The sequence below is a fragment of the Petromyzon marinus genome, chromosome 33, assembly GCF_048934315.1.
Source record: "Petromyzon marinus isolate PM22_M1 ecotype Great Lakes invasive population chromosome 33, UKy_Petmar_22M1.pri1.0, whole genome shotgun sequence".
In the NCBI taxonomy this organism is placed as follows: domain Eukaryota; kingdom Metazoa; phylum Chordata; class Hyperoartia; order Petromyzontiformes; family Petromyzontidae; genus Petromyzon; species Petromyzon marinus.
In genome coordinates this window covers 5,849,687-5,873,081 of record NC_133699.1, presented here as the reverse complement: position 1 = coordinate 5,873,081, position 23,395 = coordinate 5,849,687, and the positions used below count along the sequence as shown (strand labels likewise).

The following is a 23,395-nucleotide window of genomic DNA, read 5'->3' as shown; positions in this document are numbered from 1 at the left end:
TTTGCGAATATGCAAACTGAATTTTCCCAAACCCACCGGTTCGCGCTGCGCTCCCTGGCTGGGCTGGGTTCGGTGGATCGTGCGTCGATGGCGAGCGAGCTTGAGATGACAACTCCTTTTTGCCTGCACCGCTCGCCGTAGTTTGACGAGCCGTCGGTATGACGGCATGCCATTGCGGGCATTCGCAACGCTCGATAAGTGGGTGTGGGTGTGTGTGGGCAGCTTTACGAAAGTCCTTGAAAAGATTCTCTCCGCGCAGTAACAACAAAAACAACAATGTGTAAAATCTTTTAAAAGGTTTTTCCCTCTTTAAGTGGCATTGATTTTTTTTTTACCTTCAGAGAACCCGTAATGTGTAAATTTGTTGACGTATCTGGCATTGCAATTGGGCATCGTAATACACGCTCTTTAAACAAACAGCGCCATAAAGATAACCGTGCGTGCACTGGAGGCTGATGGGATATTTGTGTGCGTGTTTATCTTCTCTCTCCCCAGGTTGGAGAGATTGGTTGGAGTTCTGCGCAAAAAGCTGGCTCATCAAACGTGATATGACAGTGATGTAATCTGCACCAGCGTCAACATCATTAGCGGTGGCATCGTTGCTGTCATCGGTAGGACCATGAGCATCATCCATCATCAGCAGGAGTATTATCGGGCCAATGTAATTGGCAGTAGTGGCAGTGTCACCGGCATTGGCAGTTGTTGGTAACCGGCATTATTATTGCCAGCAGTACCATTGGTTTCATAATCAGCGGTGTCTTAATCATCAGTAGCATCGCATTGAGCAATATCGTCATCGACACCAATAGCATCATCATAAGCAGCAGTATTTGCATTATCATTGCGATCATCTGCAATAAAAGCAGCCTCAGGAAGCAGCATCTTCATCATTAGAATCGTCACCCCACCATCATCAGCAGCAGTATTATATAATAACCGTCAGCATAGTCAGAATCATCAAGAGCAGTGCCATCATAATTATCAACAGCAGCACAGTATTAGCAGCATCTTTATCAGCAGCAGCAGCAGCATTATCAGGAGCTGTGTCAACAACATCGTGAGGAGCGGGTCCATAATCTTAGCTCTGATCATCTCTCATCCTCCACCCTACAGCGTGTGACATCATGGAGGTGGTTTACCTGTGTCTGTTGCTGCTGAGGTTTGCACACAACTTAGTGCAGAGCTGTAACCCGATTAAGTAATCGATTACTCTCCCAGTTATCGTTTCGATTAACTAGGCTAATCGGATAGCGCTTGTAAAATGAAAAGGATTCACCTCTGTTCCAACATGTGCCGAAGGACGGGTGGTGAGGGGCACGGCTTGGGCACGGAATCGGCATCGGCACGCCGGGCGTGGCTCGTGGTTGGAGTGAGGTGGGAGGGTTGGGAAGGTTTCCCGTCTTCAGGAGACAGGATGTGTTTGGGAGATGGTGGGGAGGGACCGTTTTTTTTTAAATTATAGTAGCCAGAGTAATCGACCACAGGAAAAAAAAGTAGTTGATTGCTATTTTTTTTTTTGATTCATCATCCCAGCTCTAAACCAGTGTTGGCAGCTTTAAGGGCCTAGCAGTAGATTTTCCTGTCCGCCATACGTTTTTAAACGCTGCAAACAAAGAAATTCATGCACAGTGTCGCCGCGGTTGTGGGTTAGCTGTGTGCGTATGTGTGTGTGGAGGTGTAACGAGGAATCGATGCACGCGTCAAAACTATCGTGCAGCAGTAAAGAATTTGGTGTTTTTCTATCCGTTGCGCGTCGCGTGCACGTAACGGATTTAACGTCGCCCCCACACAGCCACTGGAGGCGGCTAAGTTCGCAAGAATGTAAAAGAACGTTTCTCGAATCGATCCGCAACGCCGAACAGCGAAAGGTTCCGTGGCTAATTGTCGTTCCGATGTTTGTGCGGCGAGAGAGGGCTTGCCTTCGAGTTAAAGGATCGATGATATTGAATCGGCCGCATTCGAGTGTTCTTACAATAGCGTGCGATCCAAATGTTTTATTTGGAGATATTTTTGTACACTTTACAAGAAGAGTAAAGTCAAACAGTATTTTATTGTAAACGCTTGGGATATTAAAAAAAAGTGTTTAATTACGAATTAAAAAATAATTGGCGGATTAAGATCTCTCCACACCCCGTCGGTGTCATGCGATTGGTTTGACCATACTTCACCAAGCTGGTCAGTGTCGGTTGGTGCAGGAAAGTTGTGGGGGGAGGTGGGGGGGGGTGGCGAGGACCAGGACAGGTTCAGATTTGACTCGCCACTGATGATAGCCGTGGTCGGGAATCAAACTTCGGGTTTTCATCGGATCCAGAGCGCAGTGCACTAACCACTGTGCCACCACTCCGCAACCAAAACATGTATGTCTGTTGAACTTCTTTCGCACCATACATAGCCAACCGTGCTAATCGGAGGTGCCGGAAACACGTATTTGAGCACCACCAATTGTATGTTCCACATTAGTTTGTGATTCATGTGTTTTTAAAAAAATACTTTATGTACACAATGTTTATTTAAACAGATTTTTTTTTTATCAAAGTCCAGCGAGGGCAGACAATGATCGCGACTGATGATGAAAACCGTTCTGAAAGTATTCATTTTATGATTTAGAAATTAAATTTACGTCGCATGGGGTGCACGCGCCTGTCTTAATTGTGACGTGCGTATCGATGTCTTCAGTCACATGGTGAGTGTGCGTCATAAAATCAGTCGGTAGACTACAGTATTTATTTTGTCGTGATTTGTTAACCTGCAATAAACTATTGCCGAGTTTCCAAGTTTGTGCACGGTTCACTTGCACGTGTCTGTGTTTGCGTCTGAGCCTGTATCTGCGTGTCTGCAGATAGGTGTCTGTGTTCGTCTGTTCACTTTTGTGTGTTGGGGTTCTGTACCTGGTCCATGGTGTGATTGTCTGGTACACGTCTATGTGTCTTGAGTGAAACCAATCAATACTCCGCTCCTTCTATTCTAAAAGCCCGGCAATCCGTTTGTCCATTAACTAAATTGTGAGAGCCTTTTAGAAGGCCCGAATCAAAAAGATATAGAAAGTGGACCCCCACCCCCCAGATGTGGGGGTAAAAAGTTGATCCAACAGTTTAAAAAAAAAATTGTCGACCCCCCTCCCTCCCTCTTTTTTTCACCCCCCTTTTGAGTGGGGTGGTGGGGAGAAGAGGACACCAGTGGGGGCGACGGGCGACGCGCGGAGCGTTGAGGAGCCCTCCGCAGGAGATGAGAACTTCGACGACCTTGAGCGCGCAGAAATTCTAGTGTCTTAAGATCACCATCGACAGCAACAGCCATGGATCGATCCACCGCCGTCGTCATCTCTCACGATCCTCCGATGTAACGATCCACCAAGCCACGTGCACACCACGAGCTGAAGTTGACCACTCCGTCTCCTGGGTCCGCGTGATCGCGTAACCCTCGCGTTCCCATCCCTTGGCTTCAGAAGATGACGTACTAACCGTGACGGATCGAGTCGTCAGTTTCACACACAAACGCGTTCATAACGCCGGCGCGTGTTCATGCGTACGTAGCGAACATTTAAAACTTTATTTAAAACAATAATTTACATTTCGGAACACGTTGGGAGAAACGACGTCTGCATCAAAACAACACGGCGGTGTCTTGCTTGCAAAATAAAAGTGCACACACGTTAAATTTTGACTTAAAACTTTCGTGACTGCAGGATATTCGTATTCTTGGTTCTTTCGGTAAAGTCACGTAAATAGAAAAAAATTAAAATAAAATAAAATTCAGATGAAATAAAAATAAGAAATCGAAAATAATGAAAGCAGGAAACCCACGACGTTTCGATCGCAACACAAGTGGTCTTCATCAGGCGCCTGGTTTTTTGCATTTATTATTTTCAATTTATTCTTTCAATTAAAATTTTATGTTATTTTTTATTTTATTTTTAAAAAATTTGTTTTCTATTTACACGACGTTACCAAAAAAAACCAAGAATATGCACACACGTTGTTTCTGTGTTGTGTCCAATATCCGGGGCTTCATCTTCTCAAGGAAAACATTTCCGGGGGCAGCCCAACCCTGACGTCCTCGACCCGACTGGATATTTAAGCCCTGGTTCATTTTATTATTCATGCACAAGGCCGAATTCACAAGTCGCGCTTGGCTAGTCTGCTTCCCTTGTCGGCCATTTGTTGGTTGATTGAAACTCGACGATATTTTTCGGTTGTCTTGTCATCAACCAACGATGCCATGGTTGGTGGTGGATAACTGAAACAGAAGATCTGTTGGGCAAAACGCGATTTACAGCCACACGGAATGTGTGCAGAGGCAGAGCCGTCCCTCGCGTACGGCGAATCAGGGTGACCGCCCTGGGCCCCGCGTTTTGGGGGGTGGGGGCACACAGGGTGGGGTTTACCCCGAGACCCGCACTCCCCCCATGGACCGCCCTGGAAATAGGCGAGCAGCGGCGCAGCAGTCAGCACGGTGCGCTACGAACCCAGCGACCCGAGTTCGCTTACGGCCAACATCACCTAGGTCGACTCGGCCTCAAACGAGTAATCGACTGTGATGTCTAAGCATCGCCACTGGGGAGACAAAGACGGCCGAGCTTGCTGCTGGCCCACCCACCTGCTCGTGTGCCGTCCCGCCTTCAATAAATACCGGCTAACAGCACTTGCCCCAATAAGTCTGCGGATCTTTGTCTTGTCTATAGTATAAGTGTGCGCGGGGCTGAATTTCGATTGGAGCTGTCCGGAGCTGAGTTCTGGAAAATATATCACGTGACGCCCTCTCCCCGACTCACATTTTGTTTTTTTTAAAGTCGAAGCAAACTCCATTATTCCCTCTTACCCGTGAAACCAACATTTTTTAACGCCACTAATTAACCACGCGTGCAGCCCTGTACGTTTTGTATTTAGCCTATGTACATTTTGTCTCACTGCTGTATATATGTATGTACACGGACTGTATATTTGTCATCATTGACATTGTTGAAGTTAGTACAGACGTACGCACACACTCACCCGCCTAGAATTATAATACAGAGGCACAACTGAATGAATATTAACACCACGTGCATGCGGCTTGACACGTGCGCGCGTGCGTTCAGTCAGCAGAGGCATGGTCACTCAACACACGTGACGGGAAGAGATACGTCAGAGATACGTCATAAGACATGTCGAACCAGACACACGTGCGAGTTACATCAGACACGACATCAAGAAAAACACGTATAAATCGGACACACGTCAATTATGTATGCCATCACACGCATATATTGCATCACACATGACCGCTAAACACGTGTTGAACATACACACACACATAAATATTAAAACACACCAGTTACAAAAAATCGTAACCATACACACACATATACTAAATCAGAAACATAAATTTACAGACAGTAAACACACACGGACATATTACGCAAGACATCACAAAACAACATTCCCAACACTTTGTAGACACGTCATCATTCTCTTACACAAAGATCCCCCGTTTAGCCTTGACCCTACTGCTAGTGCAATTTGCTACAAGCGAGCATCTTTGAAGGCCGGAACGGCACACGAGCAGCGGTGGGGGTGGCCAGCATCACGCCCGACCGCCTTTGTCTCCCTAGTAGCGGAGCGAGAGAGAGAGCGTAGTGGTTAGCGTGCTGCTATAGGCTTGGGCCGCGAAGTGGCCTTAAGCTGGGCACCACAGTGGCCAGATGTTAACTACCTCGCCTGGTATACAGTTTCATTCCCACTCACGGCCAACACCAGTGACGATTATCTTAACTGGTACTGGGCCTACCCTAGGTCGACGCAGCCTCAAATGAGTACCTGGTGCGGTGTGTAAACATCGCCACGAGAGAGACAAAGGCGGCCAGACGTGGTGTCGGCCACCCACCCCCTCATGTGCTCCCAGCTAACAGCACTTGCCCCAACAGTCTGTTAAGGCTATAAAGGGGATCATTTTATGTTTGATATTAAACAACACACATGTACACACATCAGAACTTACATATACACCATCAAACATCATCGGACCAAAGTGTTAATACACGTAAACCAACGACACCAGTCACCAAATATTACACAATCCACCAGATTCTGCAAACATACATCAACAGGTACATCTCTCACCAGATTACAGTAGAATCAACACACAAACACACATGCGAACCAAAAACATTTCTAACACATTCGTCAACAGCACTGTATGTGGCCTTGAAAGGAAAAATATATGTCTGACGTTTCAGGAAATGGCCCTTCGTCATAGGACATACACAGAGGCCGGAGAGATAAAGTGCATACGACTTGGAGACTGCACCTCATACTACGGGGCTTCGACATTTATGTGCTGTGAAGAAGCGTCATTGCCCGAAACGTCGTCTATCATAAGCGTATTATTGACTTCATTCAGTGTTATTGAAACTGAACGTGTTGAGTTTTTGTTGTTGTTTGTTGTGCTTGTGCACCACTACCAAAGCAGCAGCATCAACAAATAAACCAAACACAAGGCTCTCTCTGTGCAAGCTTGTCCCGTACATTAATATTTGCTGACAGTATTCGTTATATTTCACAACGAATGGATATCTGTGTGTGTGTGCGTGTGTCAACCCGTGGCACCTGGGTCTGTCCCGTGACCTCGTTGCCGGCGAGCCTTCAACAACACTTCACGTGGCCTTCAAAGTGCACCTAGCCTGGCACAAGCGCCGTGGTGGCGTCACCACAGCTTAGTGGTGGATGGCGGCAGCTGTTGTCGTCATGAGGCGTGTAGGGTGCAATCGGCTGGGATTCAATGACACTGCACGGCCTGGGCTTCACGTTCGTGTAATTAACGCGGCATTAAAATATTCGTTCGCGATTATTATTTCTGACGGTTTTTGTTGTTGTTGTTGTGCACATTGCGGTGAATGTAGCGGCATCTAGCGGCTGCAGGGATCCTTCCGCATCATCATCCATCAGCCACCGCAGCCTTGATCTTGTCAACTGTTGGACGGAAGCATCTCTCTTCGCCGTCTTCGCATCTCTCGTGATGTCACATTTCCTAGCCGCGTGCGATGACCCATCGCGTCGCTCAGTCTCCACCAGTGGTCGCCGCGTGTCGGCGGGCTCGTCCGTCGCTCTCCTGTGCCTCAACCATTCCCTAGCCATCGTGAATGTGCCCGTGGCCGCCAGTCGACCTACGTCTTCCATGACCGCCCGATGTCGATGTCTCGTCCAGCGCGTGCGGATCAGAAAACACGGATTTCGATTTTGACACGCGAACATCGCGACCGTGTGCGCGCGTCATCGTTTTAGCTTATGAATCGATTCAACCTATTCACCTATTCTCGCCTATATATGTAGCCTTGTTCGGGGTATATGTCGAATTCATCTCGATGTTGTACGCACGCGTTTTTGATGCCACTTATCGGGGAACTTTGCTTATTGACACGACTTGATGCACAGATAGTCATCGGGGCACCGCTCATCATGGGCTCAATGTTCATCATCTTTGGGCATGCACGAATCATAATATTCGTTCGAATTCTGTTTATTGTGTACGAGTTGTGGCTGTTTCTCATAGTATGTATTGTGCTGTCCCGTAAAAAAAAATGTCATCCATTATTATATGACTAGAAGGCACATGTGTGGGTGTAGGTAAAACTATACCAAAACTTCCCTCCAAACCTCTACTCTGCAAACCTGAGTTCGATTCCAGGCCACAGCCAAGACTCGCGAGGGATACCCGAGCCCGCCCCTCCCCTCTCCCCCATTCACTAAACCGCACTGACCAGCGTGGTGAAGTATGTTTACATATCGTCCCCCATGACAGACGATGGTGTGGGGAGACATTTGTCCAGCAGCCGATTGACTAAAAGGCCGTGTTCATATCCTACTAACCTGTTAACATATATATCCTGGGTTATCCCTTGAGATGGAACATCTGGTTTGAATTGGGGTGGTGCAGGGTGTTGATTCACCTTCATGAATGGATACCTTTATGAATGGATGACACCTTTATAAATGGATGATACATTTATGAATGGATGACACCTTTATGGACACCCTGCTACATACATCACATGCACACAGATAAGAGGTCTGATATAATCACGAATTCATGAGTGGCCGGGCATACAGACCTCTGTAGACTGCTGGGTCAGTGGTGCCAATGGACGTGTGTTCCATCAGTGTCTTCCCGTGTATGGCCGCGTGCATCTCAGACTCGTACCCGGACAATCCATGCACTACCTGCTCATAGCCCTTGTAATCCATCCTCTGCTGATGCTGCTGCTGCTGCTGTTGTTGCTGCTGCAGCAGCTGCTGCTGTTGCTGATGCAGCTGTCCAGAAGAAATGAGGCTGGTGATTGAGAACGGGTGGCTAAAGTAGTTGGGGTCCATCTTAAGGTGCAGAGAGGCCGGATCGGTTGCGCCGTGCTGCTGCTGCTGTTGCTGTTGATGATTCTGATGATGATGCTGTTGCTGATGCTGTTGCTGCTGCTGCTGATGGTGGAGGCTCTGGAGTAGCGGCGGCAGGACCAGCGCGCCGTCCTGGCGGTGGGAAGAGGATACCATGGCCTCGGCTGGCGGCGAGTCCTCGTGATGGTGCAGAGCTGAGGCCGAGCTTGGCCGAGTCTGCTGCTGCTGCTGTTGCTGCTCCATCTCCTCCGCACGGCTACTCTGCAGTTCACCTCCCTGCTGCTGCTGCTGCTCACTGCAAGCGCTCCTGGCCGTCTTCGGCGTCCCCTTCTTGTCGCACTTGAAGCGCTTCTGCCGCCGCAGGTAGCAGCCGTTCTCGAACATGTTCCCCGAGTCCGGGTGGAGGGCCCAGAAGGAGCCCTTGCCCGGCTTGTCGGGCGAGCGCGGCACCTTGACGAAGCAGTCGTTGAAGGAGAGCGAGTGGCGGATGGAGTTCTGCCAGCGCTGCTGGTTCTGCCGGTAGAAGGGGAAGAGGTCGGTGATCCACGAGTAGATCTCGTTGAGCGTCAGCATCTTGCCGCTCGACTGCTGGATGGCCATGGTGATGAGCGAGATGTACGAGTACGGCGGCTTGGCGTGCGTGTAGCTCCGCCGGTAGCCCTTGAACGCCGCGTCCTGCGCCGGGCCGCGCGCCTCCCCCGTCGCGCCGCCGCCGGCGCCCTGCAGCAGGAAATCCTCGCCGCCGTAGGGGTCCCCTCCGAGGGGGCTTCCGACGCCGACGCCACTGCCGCCCATCAGACCCCCGTAGCCGCCTCCTTGCAGGGTGCCGGGCGCCGTGCCGCTCTGCTGCATCACCCCGCACAGCTGCGGGGATGTCGTGGTGGAGCTCTGATGATGATGCTGCTGCTGCTGCTGATGATGCTGCTGCTGCTGTTGCAGGGAGCCGTATGTGGGGAGCGCCACGGAGGACGGTGGTTGCAAGGTCCCGTGCATGTGGCCCATGTGGTAGCCGTTCATGGAGACGAGGCCGCCCAGACCCGCGTTCATGGCAGCGGAGGTGCTGTAGGTCTGCAAGTCCCCACGGAGCAGCGAGACACGGGCGGGCAGGTGAGACGCGTGTCTGTGTGTCTGCACGCGTGTGTGTGTATCATAGGTGCTCGCTAACAGCACTTGCTCCAACGATCTGTTAAAGGCTATACGGGGACTTTTTGTCGTGTGTGTATATATATCAACTCAGAGTACCTGGTGCGGTGTGTAAACACCGTCACTGGGGAGACAAAGGCGGCCGGGCGGGTGTGGTTCTGGCCACCCCATGCCCTCATGTGCCTTGCCGGCTTTCATAGGTGCTCGCTAACAGCACTTTCCCCTACAGTCTGTTAAGGCTATACGGGGGATCTTTGTCTTTGTGTCAACTCAGCCTCAAACGAGTCCCTGGTGCAGCGTGGTGCTTGGCCACCCACCCCTCGTGTGCTGTGCCGGCCTTCATAAGTGTTCGCTTAACCGCTTGCTTCCAACAATCTGTGTAGGTGCTATGGGGTATCTTTGTCATCGTGCGTTGTGAGTTAGCATATGTGAGTACATGTCTGTGCGTCTTTTTTGGGGGAGAGGTGGCGAAGTAGTTGACGCTTTGCGCTACCAACCCACAGCCCTCTAAGTTCGATTCCCGACCACTGCTGTTTAACATCAGCGGCAAGTGATGTCTGGCCCAATTCCCCTCCTCCCCCGCTAAGTTGAACGCCATGTCCGGCCGCCTTTGTCTCCCCAGTGCTGATGTCTACACGCCGTGCACCAGACACTTCATTTAATTTGTTGCCAAAAAGAAGGGAAAACCTATTCTCATATTTTGGTACTGGCAAAGGAGGTCCCATGATGTGGATGCTCACCCCGAGCTCTCATTACTCTGATAGTGGCATTGACTTTGTGCTGTGTTCGCCTTTTGGCGTCCTCTCGTCTAACACCGTTTGAGACGAGGCTCAAAAGAAAGCCGTCTCTGGTGTGGACCAATCAGTTTCAAGGACAATGCAGATATTATCAGTGTGTTTTTTGTTTGCATTCTGACCACAGGTATTGTGGTTAATGCAGACATGAGTCCTTGTAAAAGGTTGCAGTTTGGTGTTTTAGCATCTTAACACAACTGTTTTGATGCCAAAAAAAGGGGAAAACCTATTCTCATATTTTGTTACTGGCAAATGAGGTCCCATAATGTACTTAATTTAAGGTTGAGGTTATCTAGGGGAGTCATGGAACTCGTTCAGAAATCGTTTAAGCGGTCGGGAATCTAACTCAGATCACCGGGCTCGAAGCGATGAAACGATTTGGTCGTATGGCAAAAAGTGCTCGCTAATGGAATTTACTCATCAGAGTCTATATAAGGCTACACGGGGGATCTTTGTCTGCGTATGGTCCTGTGGTGTTACTCCACCCCCCTCGCGTGCCGTGCCACTCTTAATAATTAACACACAAAGGCAACCGTCCACCGTGTACCCTTTACGTTGCATGTCGGGGTAAGTGCCTGTTAGCGAGAACCTATCAGTCAAAACGATCAAGTGATCTGGAACGCGCGCCCTGATCTCGTCGGGAAATATGAAGATAAGCAGGCTTAAAGCCTGTCTATAACTTACTCTCTGGTTCTTTCGGTAAAGTCACGTAGATAGAAAAAATATTAAAAGAAAACACGACGTGTCTACGTGACTTTACCGCAAAGAACCAGAGAGTATGGATTCCTGCAGTCACGAAAGCTTCAAATAAAGCCTGTTTATAACTTGTTTGGGGAGACCGCCTGGGAATACCAGGCTTGGGCTGCGAGGTGGCCTTCAGATTGGCACCACGGTGCCCAGATGTTAACTACCTCTCCTGGTTACAGGAGGTTGTGGGTTAGATTCCCACACTGATGCATGCTGTATATTTGTTGTTTCCACGTCTCTCCCCTTGGTGGCGTGGATTTTTTTCTCCGGATCCTCTGGGTTTTGACTCCACATTTAGAATCAACATCGCGCGTTTCGAGTGTTTGGCTGCTATACATTTCCACGTGATGGTAAAATAAAACATAGTTCAGTATAGTTTCGTTTAGGACGGCCAGTATTCTTGAATCAATCTGTTCGGAGGTTTGAGCGATATCCCCTCGTATGCGTGGGGTTGACGGAGTATTTCCATCTCATCCAATATCGGAATCAGAATATTTATGAATACTGGAGGAATCCAAACGTAAGAAACGCAGGACTCTCTTGAACATACGTTTTGAGTCCCAATGAAGTTCCCCCTGCACGATAAAAGGAGCATTATTAATAATAGGCGCTCTCTCATAGTACTTGCTCCAATGGTCTGCATGATTACACGGGGATCTTTGTATTTGTATGTAGGGAGCGGTGGTACAGTGGTTTGTGCACTACGCTACGTTACTGAAGACCAGGGGTTCGATTTGCCTCCATCGAACAACATCAGTGGCAGATAGGCGATCCTCTAGACCGGTGGTTCTTAACCTTTACTGCAGCCGCCACCCCTTTGGTTTGTAATCGTTAACGGCATTTATAATGTTAATAATAAAGACACAGGTTTGATGAAACAAAGTAGTTGTGCTTACGTGCCCGTGCTTAACTTGTGTTTCCGATTATTTACCTTCGAAAAAAAAATCTGCTCATGTCTCGCACCCCCAGAAAGGGCATCTCGCACCCCCAGATTAAGAAGAACCACTGCTCTCGATAGACTTAACCTGAAACGAGTAGCTGGTACTCGTTACGTCGGCCACACCACTCGTTCGTAACCCTAACGGCCCTCGCCCCAACAGTCTCCATGCGCACTCGATGGTGGTGACGGTCTTAGGTTTTAAATCATTCGGACCGGTAAGGATACACACATATGTACGGTATGTGTAACACTAATCAGCCCTTTGGTAATTACCTCCTTTAGCTATTTAATATATTTTTTTATTAACAGGGAATTAAGGATACATTTAAGTTGTGGTTGATTTGGTTGAAAGTTTGCTCGAGAGTAAAATTTTCATACGCACGATGTAAAACTAGTATTCCCGGATTGTGAAAATATTGTTTCCTATCGTATGCGTATTGTTCGTGTGTCAAATATATATGTAAAATTAAGTATACATTTTGTACGCAGTATCCGAGTGTATATATAAACAGAATATAATATACAGGAATTCTGAAATAAATCGATCGTTAGTTTTAATCCATCCACCTAATTGACCATTCGAACCAATATTACAGAGCGAAAAAACTCGCCACATCCGTCGTGTGGCCATTAAAGGGAATATAAACCATAGGCGACGTTTCAGGCAATGGCCCTTCATAGCACATTACCAAAGAGGATCCATGATGTAAAGTGCAGTCTCAAAACTCTTATCCACTCTATCTGGCCTACTGAAGAGGGAGCATTATCCGAAACGTCGCCTGTTATATATTTTACATGTTAAGACCACACATCCAGTGTTATTGACGAATGTATTGATGGTTGTTGTTGTTGTTCATTGCGCTTTTGTAACACTGCCGATGCTGCAGGAGCACCACCGATGTTATACAAGGGTGCTTCAAATGCTTGTAACACTTATATGGGACGATCGTTTTTCATGGAAAACAACAGATAATAGACTGTAACATGATAGCAAATGTAATGTTAATAGCTTCAAAAAGTCAAAGAGACTCCCACTTGTTCGCCACCGTTGTCAACACGTGGCCTGGAATCTTCTCCAGGTGGTCTCCATAGCCAGGAGGCAGCAGCACATGTCACGTGGTGTTGTTGCAAATCCTAAGTCGTGTTAAACATTGTTATGCTGCGTCTGTTATTAAACACCGGAACCTTTGGTCCGGTTTCGTCGTTTACGGGTCTCATCAGGCCCGTAGACGGCGTACCAACGGAGGCCTGTTCATTTATTTGAGGAATGTTGCACGCTAATTACAATTGTACGCGCTTGACCTATCAAACGGCTTTAATTGACGGAACATTTAACAACTCAAATGAGTCAAATGCTTACCACGTGAATACACTTTGCGAATATAACTGTACCCTTTCTTAAAATGTATTGTTGCAGAACTATAAACAATTATAATTTAATTTACCATTCGCTCTCCAGAAACAATACCAATTCAACCGTAACGCACTTCTCAGATGCTGCTGCTGCTGCTGTGGAGCGGTGGGTCACAACGGTTTGCGCAACTGCGCTTTGAACTCAGCGGCGATCTGATTATGAGTTCGATTCCTCGTCACGACTAACATCATTGGCGAGTGATATCCAAAACACGTGCTGCATCATCCCCACCTCCGTCACCGATGTAACCAACCCGTGTTGACCAGCGTGGTGAAGTATGGTTAAACGACCCCTAAGACCAATACGGGCACATATAATGCTTCATCCAGCAGTGTTAATGGATTATTATTATAATTACTAACATGGGTTCAAGTTAAATTAGAGATATTATCAATGGTTCACTTAATGAATCACACGGACGTTCAGACGGTAGAATATAAACAAACAACAATAGTTAAGTGAACAAAACATATTTGTAAATATGATGCCCAATCCACTGCTGGATGAGAGAGCCTTTGCACGCTGTTGTGGGTCGTGGGAGTTTAATTGATAATACTTCACCACGCCGATCAGTGTGAGTTGGTTAAGTAAAAAAAATACACATATATACACACACACACATCCATTTATAGATACCCCGTCAAACATAAGCGATAATTTATTGTATGGACAAAAGAAACACTTTATAACGTCAAAACCTCCTCTATGCGTCTGCCACCAACCCCCACCACACGCAGAAACGTTCCTAGGGGTACGGCGAATCGGGCCGACCGCCCCGGCTCCCGCGCTTTGGGGGGCCCCACGCTTTGCCGTCACGGTCTCGGATGTTATACTTCTGGTTTAGTTTGAAGGCTCCGGAGGGGCGGTGGGGGAACGTATATGAACTTCTTTCGCGCCGTACGTTGCTAACCGTGCTTATCGGAGGTACGGTAAACCCTCGACCCGCTCTCCTCTAAAACGCGAGAGATCCATCGTTTTCTAACAAAAATATTCAACCAGCTGTTTGAGAAGAACAGGCGATCAAGAAGGGCCGTTTCCCGAAACGTCACCTGCTTTACTTTGAAGGAAGTGCTATTTACGAATGTGTTGAGTATATATATAGATTGGCCCAAATGTAAGGACACATTGGGTTATCTCACTTATATTAACACTGGCATTAAAACATTTTAAATTGTTCATTCTAAGCTCCTATTTTATCTGTTATCGACATTATAAATAAACAAAAATTGTCTTCTTCCTTTCCAGATGGCATTTAAAAATGGAAAGAAAATGTACGAAAGACGAGCGAGGTCTTCTTTGGTTCTTTCGGTAAAGTCACGTAGAATGAGAATAAAATAATAAAATAACACAATAAAATTCTCACGACGTCACGAAAGCTTTAAAACGAACGAGTTCCATCAGTTTTTTAAATGTGTGTGCTAATGAAGTCAGCTGATATCGTAAAAAAATAAGTAAAGTCCCGAATTAATTTCTAAAGAGAATTCGTGCATCACGCATCAACTGTGTATTGGAAATCAGTTTGAACATGTGTAAGAATAAATTAAATAACCTTACGCTGTTTGTTAAAATAAATACAGGGCGCATCAATTTTCTTTTTAAACACTTATATGGGACCATCTTTTTTAATGGAAAAAGAACGGATAATTAACTGTAACATGATAACAAATGTAATGTTCATAGCTTAAAAAAGTCGTAGAGTCTCCACTTGTTCGCCATCATTGTCAACGCGTGCCTAGGATCTTCTCCAGGTGGTCTCCAAAGTTCCGGAGGGACATTTCTCCTGGTATTTTTGCAAAGTCTCCGAAGTGTTAACATGTTTTTGAAGCACCCTGTATAATAACCCTATGCGTCCTGACTTTTGGGCGGCCACCACCCCGTATAGTTCGTGCTTTGTCTGTAGCACTGCCAACACCGACCGTAACGCTCCTCCAGGTGGTCCGCGTTGCTGTGATGCACATGCAGGTTGATCCGGAAATAATCACAATGTTTATTTCTTTTTAACACCACACGTGGTAGTAGTTGTAGGCTTTCGCGACAAATATTTTCCACAAAGGAGGTTTTTTTTTTTGGGGGGGGGGGGGTTAGATCGCATCCATATAGATGTGTCGTTAATCCAGCCACCACCCGACACAGCCAATTAGTAAGGGTTGCCACGTTAACATAACATGCCAATTTGTGACGAGTTCAGCACACCGGTGTGTTGGAGAGTAAACACAATATTTACTATTATATATTCTAAGCTCTTTCGGTAAAGTCACGTTGAAGGGAAACAATATATTTTATTATTTTATTGTTTCCCTTCAACGTACTTTACCGAAAGAGTTAAGAATATGAATTACTGCAGTCACGAAAGCTTTAAATCAACAATATTTACTAGTTTTACTGATTGGTCATATCCGGTTGTTGCGGGTTTAACGACACATTTATAGTGAGGCGATCTAACCCAAGAAAAACCTCTATTATGGATTTATGAACTTTGTGTCGGACATTCAAGTAATGTTTAACTTATGATGTTTAATTTAAAAAAATTAAGTTAGGTAAACCACCATGATTTAACTACCCTAACCCTACCACACCCTCCCCCTAAAATAAACCTTATAGCTGCGTTTAAACAAAAAATAAGTTTCGGGAATATGAATAATTTTGTATTCCTGGTATTTAGAGAGATAAGTTAATTTGTTTTGTAACCAGGGATGGAGGAGGGGGGGGGGGGTCCAGGGAGAAATGTTTGCATCGGCTAAGTAAGAGTGAGCATGGACCGGGTTGACCAAAGGAGCGATGCCCTCTCCGGCACGTGGCAATGTGTTCTAGCCCTTACCACATCTCCCCTATATATTTGTTTGTATTTTTCTATAGTTTTTTGTAAACAAGTATTTCTGAAATAATGTAAGCAGCCGCGGCCCGTCGCCTGCCCTGCCTCACCTGAGTGTGAGAATAAACGATTTATAAACGAGTGGTCCGCGCGTCGAACACAGATTTGAGAAACGCTCACAACGGAGCGATCGTCGTCATCCGGCTCCGCGTCGCGTCGGATAAAACGCGCGAGAGAGAGAGAACCAATACGTTTTCCGTGACTCGAAGCCGTCTCTCTTCTCACGCGAAGCGCCGCGAGTCGAGCAAAAGCGACGTCCGCTTTGAGTTCGGTCGATCGACGCATTCGGACTGGATGCTCCGATAATATCGCTGTCCTCTCCGTTTATCCAGGAAAACCTCCCTGGTTAACAGGAGTGTCCTGCATGGGGGGATGTTTGGCCAATCCCACGTCTGAATGTACAGTTTTTTTACATTGACATACATATATTATATTCTGTGTATATATATACACACACATGCTATGGTGCCGAGTTAAACGCGTGAAACAAAGTTTTGCGTGTGCGCTTTTACACAGTGCTTCGTATACATCTTCATTATGAAGGATAATTTATGTTTCACGTCAACACTGCTGCTTATGCCTCGGCAAGGTAAGGTAATTTACCTTTTTTACCGGGTAAAAGGGTAAAGGTAAAAGGTAAAGGTGTCGACATGCCAAGGGGTAAGGTAAAGGGTAGGGTAAAGGTAGCTAGGAAGAATTACCCGGTAGGGTAAAGGTAGCGCGAAGTATTACCCGGTACATACGGTACCTTGTTTAAAAAATAATGTTTACAAATATTTGTATTCTATTTTTAATGATAGAATATAGTATTGTCATCAGTATGACATAAGTATACCAAGTTCGCAGTCGAAACCACTTTGGGAAGTGGCTTAAAATTGAGTTACAAGATTTGAGGATACAACAACAACGACAACAGACAGAGTGAGTTAAAAGAAAGCGTGTAAAATTGGAATCATTGAGAGTATTCTATATGAATAAAGCGCTCTACCTAGCATTTACCTGTTGTAAACCTTTTTCATGTGTAGTACCCCAGTAATTACCCTGTAATCGGCTAATTTGTATGGGGTAAGGGTAAAAGGTAGAGTAAAGGTAGGCTCGTTGCTTTTACCTTTTACCTTACCTTGCCGAGACCTACTGCTGCTACTAATTTCGACTACGACGTCTTGAGATTGATATTAAAACTCAAGCGCTCTGTTAGTAGCCCGAGTTCACAGCTCATCTGTCAATTCATTGCTGGATGAAGGCCGCCCTGAGCCCTGCATTGGCGGGGGGGGGGGGGGTGGTTTGTTTGACCATACTTCACCACGCTGGTCAATGCGGGTTTGTGAAGAGAGAAGAAGACTCAATGACAGTTCATTTGTCGCTCGTCCGCTGATGCTCGCCGTGGACGGGAATTGAACTTAAGTACACCGGTTCACAGCGCGGCGCGCTAACCACTGCGCCACCGCTCCACACCACGTTGCCGTATTACATATAGACAAATATATACTGTAGACACGTATGCTGTATATGTGTGTATATATGTGTGTGTTTAAAACAAATACAACGATAAATATTCCCCGTGTAGCCTAGTACGGTTTAACGTTGGAGCACGTGCCGTCAGCGAGCGTATATTAAGCAACCCAGCGCAAAGTCGTTTCGGGTGGACAGGTACGACGCCCGACCGCATTTGTATCCCCGGCGCTCAAGCATATACGCTCCACACCTAGCGCGCCTAACTCGTTTAAGGCTAAGTCGACCGAAGAGAGACCGAACAAAGACTCGGTTGCCACTCTCCACTGATGTTGTCAGGCCATATACGGGAATCGAACTCGGGTTGGCCGTGCGCATGGGAACGAGCGCGCTGAGCCACCGCTCCGAATTGCTCCCACGGCTCGCAGTGTATGCGCACAGCAAAGCTTCTGCCAACCGGGCGTTTATTCTGTGTTTTTTTCTTTCTCCGGCGTACGAGGGGGTGCCCGTGCCAGGCTAGGTGCACCTTCGCCTTGCCGTGATGACCTCACCTCGCTCGGGTCGGCGTAGTAGGAGCTCCAGTCGGGCTCGTGTCCCCCCTCCATCTTCACAGACGCGACTCCCACGCACGGCGCGTGCATAATGTGCTGCTGCTGCTTCTTCTGCTGATGATGATGATGACGACGCAAATGCTTCTGCTGATGCCGATGATAAATCTAGCGCTGATGCCGCCGACGCTGCTGCTGCTGACGATTCTGCTGCTGTTGCTCGCGGATGACTCTAGTCACGTTCCGCAGTGGGCATCGCGCCTTTGCTCATCCCGGTTCCTGCTCACTCTTCCTCCGACGTTGTCGTCTTCTCCTCCTCCTCCTCCGGCTCCCTGGTTTAAAGTTATTGTTTTTGTCTTTTCGCTCGAGGTGGGAATCCTCTCCCCGTCCACTCTACGCGTCTTTACAAACGACCATGGACCTCCCGCGGAGAGTCGCGTAGTTGCTCTTGCTTGTTATAGGACGTGTCGTCCTGTATATATGGCAGCGGGGGGAGGGGTTGTGAATGTGTTTGGGTGTGGGTGGAAGATGGCGATGGGAGGGTAGGTGGGTGGGTGGATCGTCGGGTCGGTGGGTGGTGATGGAGTCGGTGGGTAGGTGGGTCGATAGATGGGCGGGTGAGTGGTGGATGATGCATCAATCCTCCAAATCATCAACTAAAATCCCCTCTCCCTGGCTTCGTCGCGTGACCCACCGTCTCGTTGGATCGCAATCCGTTCGCGCACCTACGCGGGGCGGTGGTGTAGTGGTTAGCGCGCTGCGCTACGAACCCGGCGGCGACCCGAGTTCGATTCCCGCTCACGAGCCGACATCAGCGACGATTTATCTGATACCGCTCCTGCGCCTCCCCTAGGTCGACTCAGCCTCAAAATGAGTACCTGGTGCGGTGAACATTGCGACTAGGGAGACAAAGGCGGCCGGGCGTGGCGCTTTGATTGTCGCTCGCCTCGTGTGTCCATGCGGTGGTGGGTTTTACCCGGGTCCTCTGCTTGTCCTCCCATGGCCAAACAATGCAACAGGACCCTCCCCATAACCAGTCTCAGCGACTCAGGGAGGCTGCCATGGTCAAATACACAACACGTATAAGGGCGAGAATTTTATTTTTGATTTGATTTTATCATGTTTTATTCTTTTATTTCCATTCTAGGTGACTTTACCGAAAGAACCAAGAAGATGAAGAAGTTTGTTTTGCACGTGGGTGTTTATGTGTCCCCTTCCAGGCTGTGTTGCGATGTTCCTGTGAGCTCATCTGCATGGGGAGCGGTGGCGCAGTGGTTGTGCTATGACCCCGGCGACCTGGGTTCGCTTCCCGAACGAAGGCCGACTGGTCAGCCCATGAGCGATATCCGAACCGCGCATGGATCTCCACTCGGTCGGCTCATCCTGAAACGAATATTTAGTACGCCGTGTAAAACATCAGCACTGGGGAGAAAAAGACGGTGGTGTGTTGACCACAGAAAACCCCCTCGTGCCCCGTGCGGAACTTAATAGGCGCTCGCCATTCACTCCGAAAGGTGATACAGCATTTGTGTACGTATTTACACCAGCACACTTGCCCCAAAAGCGCGTGTAAGGCTACGGAGGAGGAGTAGGAGAGAAGGATCTTTCGTCTTTATCTTTGTGCCTGAGTTGGAGACTGCGAAGGTAAACACACGTTTAAAACAACAAACGATGTTGGGGAGGGGAAGAGGAGACAGGGAGACCAGTGGCGACTTGATATCAGCGTTTGGCGGGACTCGCGCGCCGCCCTGAAACAATGAGGATTAAAATGACTCAATCGCTACACAGAAGACTTAATATGTAAAGCCGCTGGTCACGTGACTCGGGGAGGTTCACCAACGGCCGCGTCCCGAGACGCTGAGCCGCCACCGCTGAAAACCTGGGTTCGAATCCCGATGTCGGCAGACTCTGATTATGTGTGTATGTTGAACAGTGCCGGGGCATGTAGCATATACTCTTTGGTTCTATTCGGTAAAGTCACGTAGGTAAAAAAAAATAAACAAAAATCACGACGTTTCGGCCACAACACAAGTGGCCTTCATCAGGTGAAGGGACCAACCTGTTCAGAGGACAGCGTTGAAGTGAAAAAGCCTCACTTTAAGCTGTGAGTGGGTATATGTTATACAGGGGCCCTACATTTAAAAAAACACGTAAATATTAAAACACAAATTTTTAAAATTGTATTTTTTCACTTGCTATACAGCCAGATTGATACGACAAATCTCTAATCTTAAACACCCAGTCGTTCATAAAAGTTGTGAAGGCAGTATAGTACTACAATAATATAGCGGGTGCAGAATCACTGAACCGGAATTGATAGCTTGAAAGCGTTTAGCGCGGGGCCCTTGAAAGTGCGGGACCCGTAGCAAATGTAGCTACTTTTGCTACTAGGATAATCCGGCAATGATGTTGAACGTTTTTCGCACCGTAAGTATAGCTAATCGGAGGCAAGGCATTAAACCGGGGTTCTCAAAACCTAAGCGAGTTTTATGGTTCCAATCCAGTCACCGATGACTGCACAATGAAATTGTGATTGCGTTAGATTTTTGTTTTAACTAACTTCCAAAGCTGACATTTTGCTGTTGTTAGAAATACAAAAACAAATGGGATGTGTCAAATTATTGCGCGTGTACATGGCGAGACGCATGTTGGGAAGGAGGCTCATTGTTGTGCTTACTCGTTTTGTCGCAGTGCTGATATTGTCCACGACAGCGCTGATGTTGGAAGCGTTACGGTGGGGGGGGGTGAAACAAAAATACCGGGTTGACAGTCACCCGATAAATATTTAATTAATCTAGCACCGCCAAGAACGAATTTCTTTTATAACTGCTTTTTGTGTTTAGTTTTTTTGTTCCAAACCCCTCCTGCAACTCCGGTTAGCACGGTTGGCTACGTACGGTGCGAAAGAAGTCCACGATACATACACGCCGTACCTCGTGTGCGCAAGAGAGCGAGTGAAGGGGGGCCTCACAAGCAGTTGTGTGCTAGCACCTTCCAGATGCAGATAACCCCGCACAAGGCGGTGCTCTGCTTTCTGCGACAGCACCGAATGGATATTTGTTTCAGTGTCGTGACCGAACAATGATATCCAAAATATGGACTATTTGTCCTTTGTAAACGTGACACAATTTTTACTGTTTGGCCGAGTCGGGTCGTGGAGGGTTACGAAACATTTATAAATAACGCGATCTAACCCAAACACCTTTCTTATATAAAAAATATATTCTTAATTGTAATACACAAATCCGCAATTGTGTTTGTTTGTTATACATATATACCCAGCAGATCGTACGGGGAGTGCGCGACTGATGTAATTGTTCACGATATTCTGTAACGACGAAACATCTTACATTTGATGCATATATAGCAAACTATTCGCTAATAACTATACATATCCGAAAACGAAACGTTTCGATGTTTCTGGCCTCTAAAATGTATAAGATAACAATAATAAATATTGTTGAACTTTTTAGTTTTGGAAACTCGAAGCTCGGCCTCTTTACGCGATCTAACCACGATGCTCCATCAATGCACATCCTGGCGCTATCGCTGAAATCCACACTGCGTCAACCCCACATCATTGGACTGCACACGAGGAACCTTTTAATTCATTTATGACATTCATGACAAACAAAAAATAATTAACAAAAAATAAAAACTGTTGCTTTTCACAATGCCATACGAAAGAAGAAGAAGAATATAACCACAAACAAATCCTGTATTGTGGATGATATTTGTCGCGAAATCCTTACTACGAGTTAAACTGAGAGAGGGAGTGTCTGTGCTTGTTCCCAAGTTCGCCGCATTCCAACATTGACATCAGATTTGAAAATCCAAACACGGTGGGATTTTTCTTCTTCCATTTTTGTATTCCCGCATTTACGGACGCAGTGTCTGTATGGATGTTGAACTTCTTTCGCACCGCATGTAGTCAACTGTGCAAATCGGATATAATGGTGAGCTGTTTCGTTACAAGAATGATTTTTTTAGCCACAACGAACGTTTTGATTCTGGATTGTTTGCAGATCTGTTAAGTCATCTACACAGGACATCAAATATCCAATGGCTCAAAGTTCCACGCCACTCTTTGGAAGGGTGTGAACTTCATATCGCCAATGGAAGTCTAGGTTAAGTCTGCTCCGCTACTAGCTACGAGCCGAATGTATATACAATACGCTTAGCCCGTGCGCCTGAATGCACACACAGGGCATATATCAGTCGCACTGCTGGATGGTGGTCTTTGTCACGCCGTGCGGGGATCCTTTGACTCCACGCCGGACAATGCGAGGTTTGCTGAAGGCCGGTGTGCCTTGTTGAGGCTGGAAGCACAGAAGTGCAGAACAGCAATGGATTTTGCTCCATGCGCTCCAACCTCTCCTGCCCCCCGCAATGGACGGCGATTCACGTGGGGGGGGGCAGGGGGGGGGGTAACTGCAGTCGCGCAAGCAAATGTTTATTGAATGCGCATGAATGAGCCCACGGTGCTGATTGGGCTGATAATAGGGACGCGGTTATCAGAGTCTCCATTAAATCCGCGCTGTAACCGAGAGACTGGGACGCGTGGCGACTTGCTATCGGAATTCTGTCGGGACTCGGGGCTCCCAGAAACAATGGGGATTATTGAGCTGACTCATTTGTTTCAGAGACTTAATATGTTAAGCCGGTCTGTTTTAGCTGGGCCTGGCGACAACGGCGGGTTCACAATGGCCGTGTCGGAGACAGCCGCCACGCACCGCTGAGGAGCTGCGTTCGAGTCCGGGTTGAATGCTCCCCGTGGGGTTTTTTGCCGGGTTTCAAGTGCAGTGAGTCCGATGGTTTCAGCCCGGTCACCAGTGAATACACGAAGGAGAAGAAAAAAAACATCGTCCCATGAAATTGGATCCTGCACTTGATTTGGCAAAATATCAGCCGAGAGAATGAAAAATATTGTGTGATGAAAATAATTTAGTTAAACATTGGTTCATTTATCGGGGGCATACTAATCGATTTTAAACCATGATTCTTTGCATCATTAACAGCTTTGTTTATGTACCCTACGTTTTGTATGCTTTACCAAGCAATGTAAACACTCCTACCAACCAGCGAGGACCCGGGCTTCCTCCGTTCGATACTCGGCCACGGC

General features: G+C 47.2%; 2 protein-coding genes across 2 annotated transcripts in view; one reads left to right on the top strand and one right to left on the bottom strand.

The window, feature by feature from the left end:
• Positions 1-2,774, top strand: part of LOC116948361 (uncharacterized) — a 39,436-nt gene extending 36,662 nt beyond the window's left edge. Inside the window, exon 15 of the mRNA XM_032964965.2 lies at positions 496-2,774. Coding sequence (XP_032820856.2) covers positions 496-547 — 52 coding nt within the window. The 3' untranslated portion in view covers positions 548-2,774. The remainder of the gene's footprint in view (positions 1-495) is intronic.
• LOC116948360 (forkhead box protein A2-A-like) lies at positions 2,535-19,286 on the bottom strand. Its single transcript, XM_032964964.2, has 2 exons — positions 18,277-19,286; positions 2,535-9,431 (listed from the first exon to the last, which is right to left on the bottom strand). The coding sequence occupies exons 1-2, from the start codon at positions 18,364-18,366 to the stop codon at positions 8,055-8,057; spliced, it is 1,467 nt and encodes a 488-aa protein (XP_032820855.2). The 5' UTR covers positions 18,367-19,286; the 3' UTR covers positions 2,535-8,054.
• Positions 19,287-23,395: the final 4,109 nt, after the last annotated feature.

Coding starts and splice junctions, on each gene's coding strand:
- LOC116948360 (XM_032964964.2), bottom strand. CDS start 18,366: ATGCACGCGCCGTGCGTGGGAGTCGCGTCTGTGAAGATGGAGGGGGGA. Junction 9,432..18,276: donor ACTACGCCGACCCGAGCGAG/GTGAGGTCATCA, acceptor GGGGACTTGCAG/ACCTACAGCACCTCCGCTGC.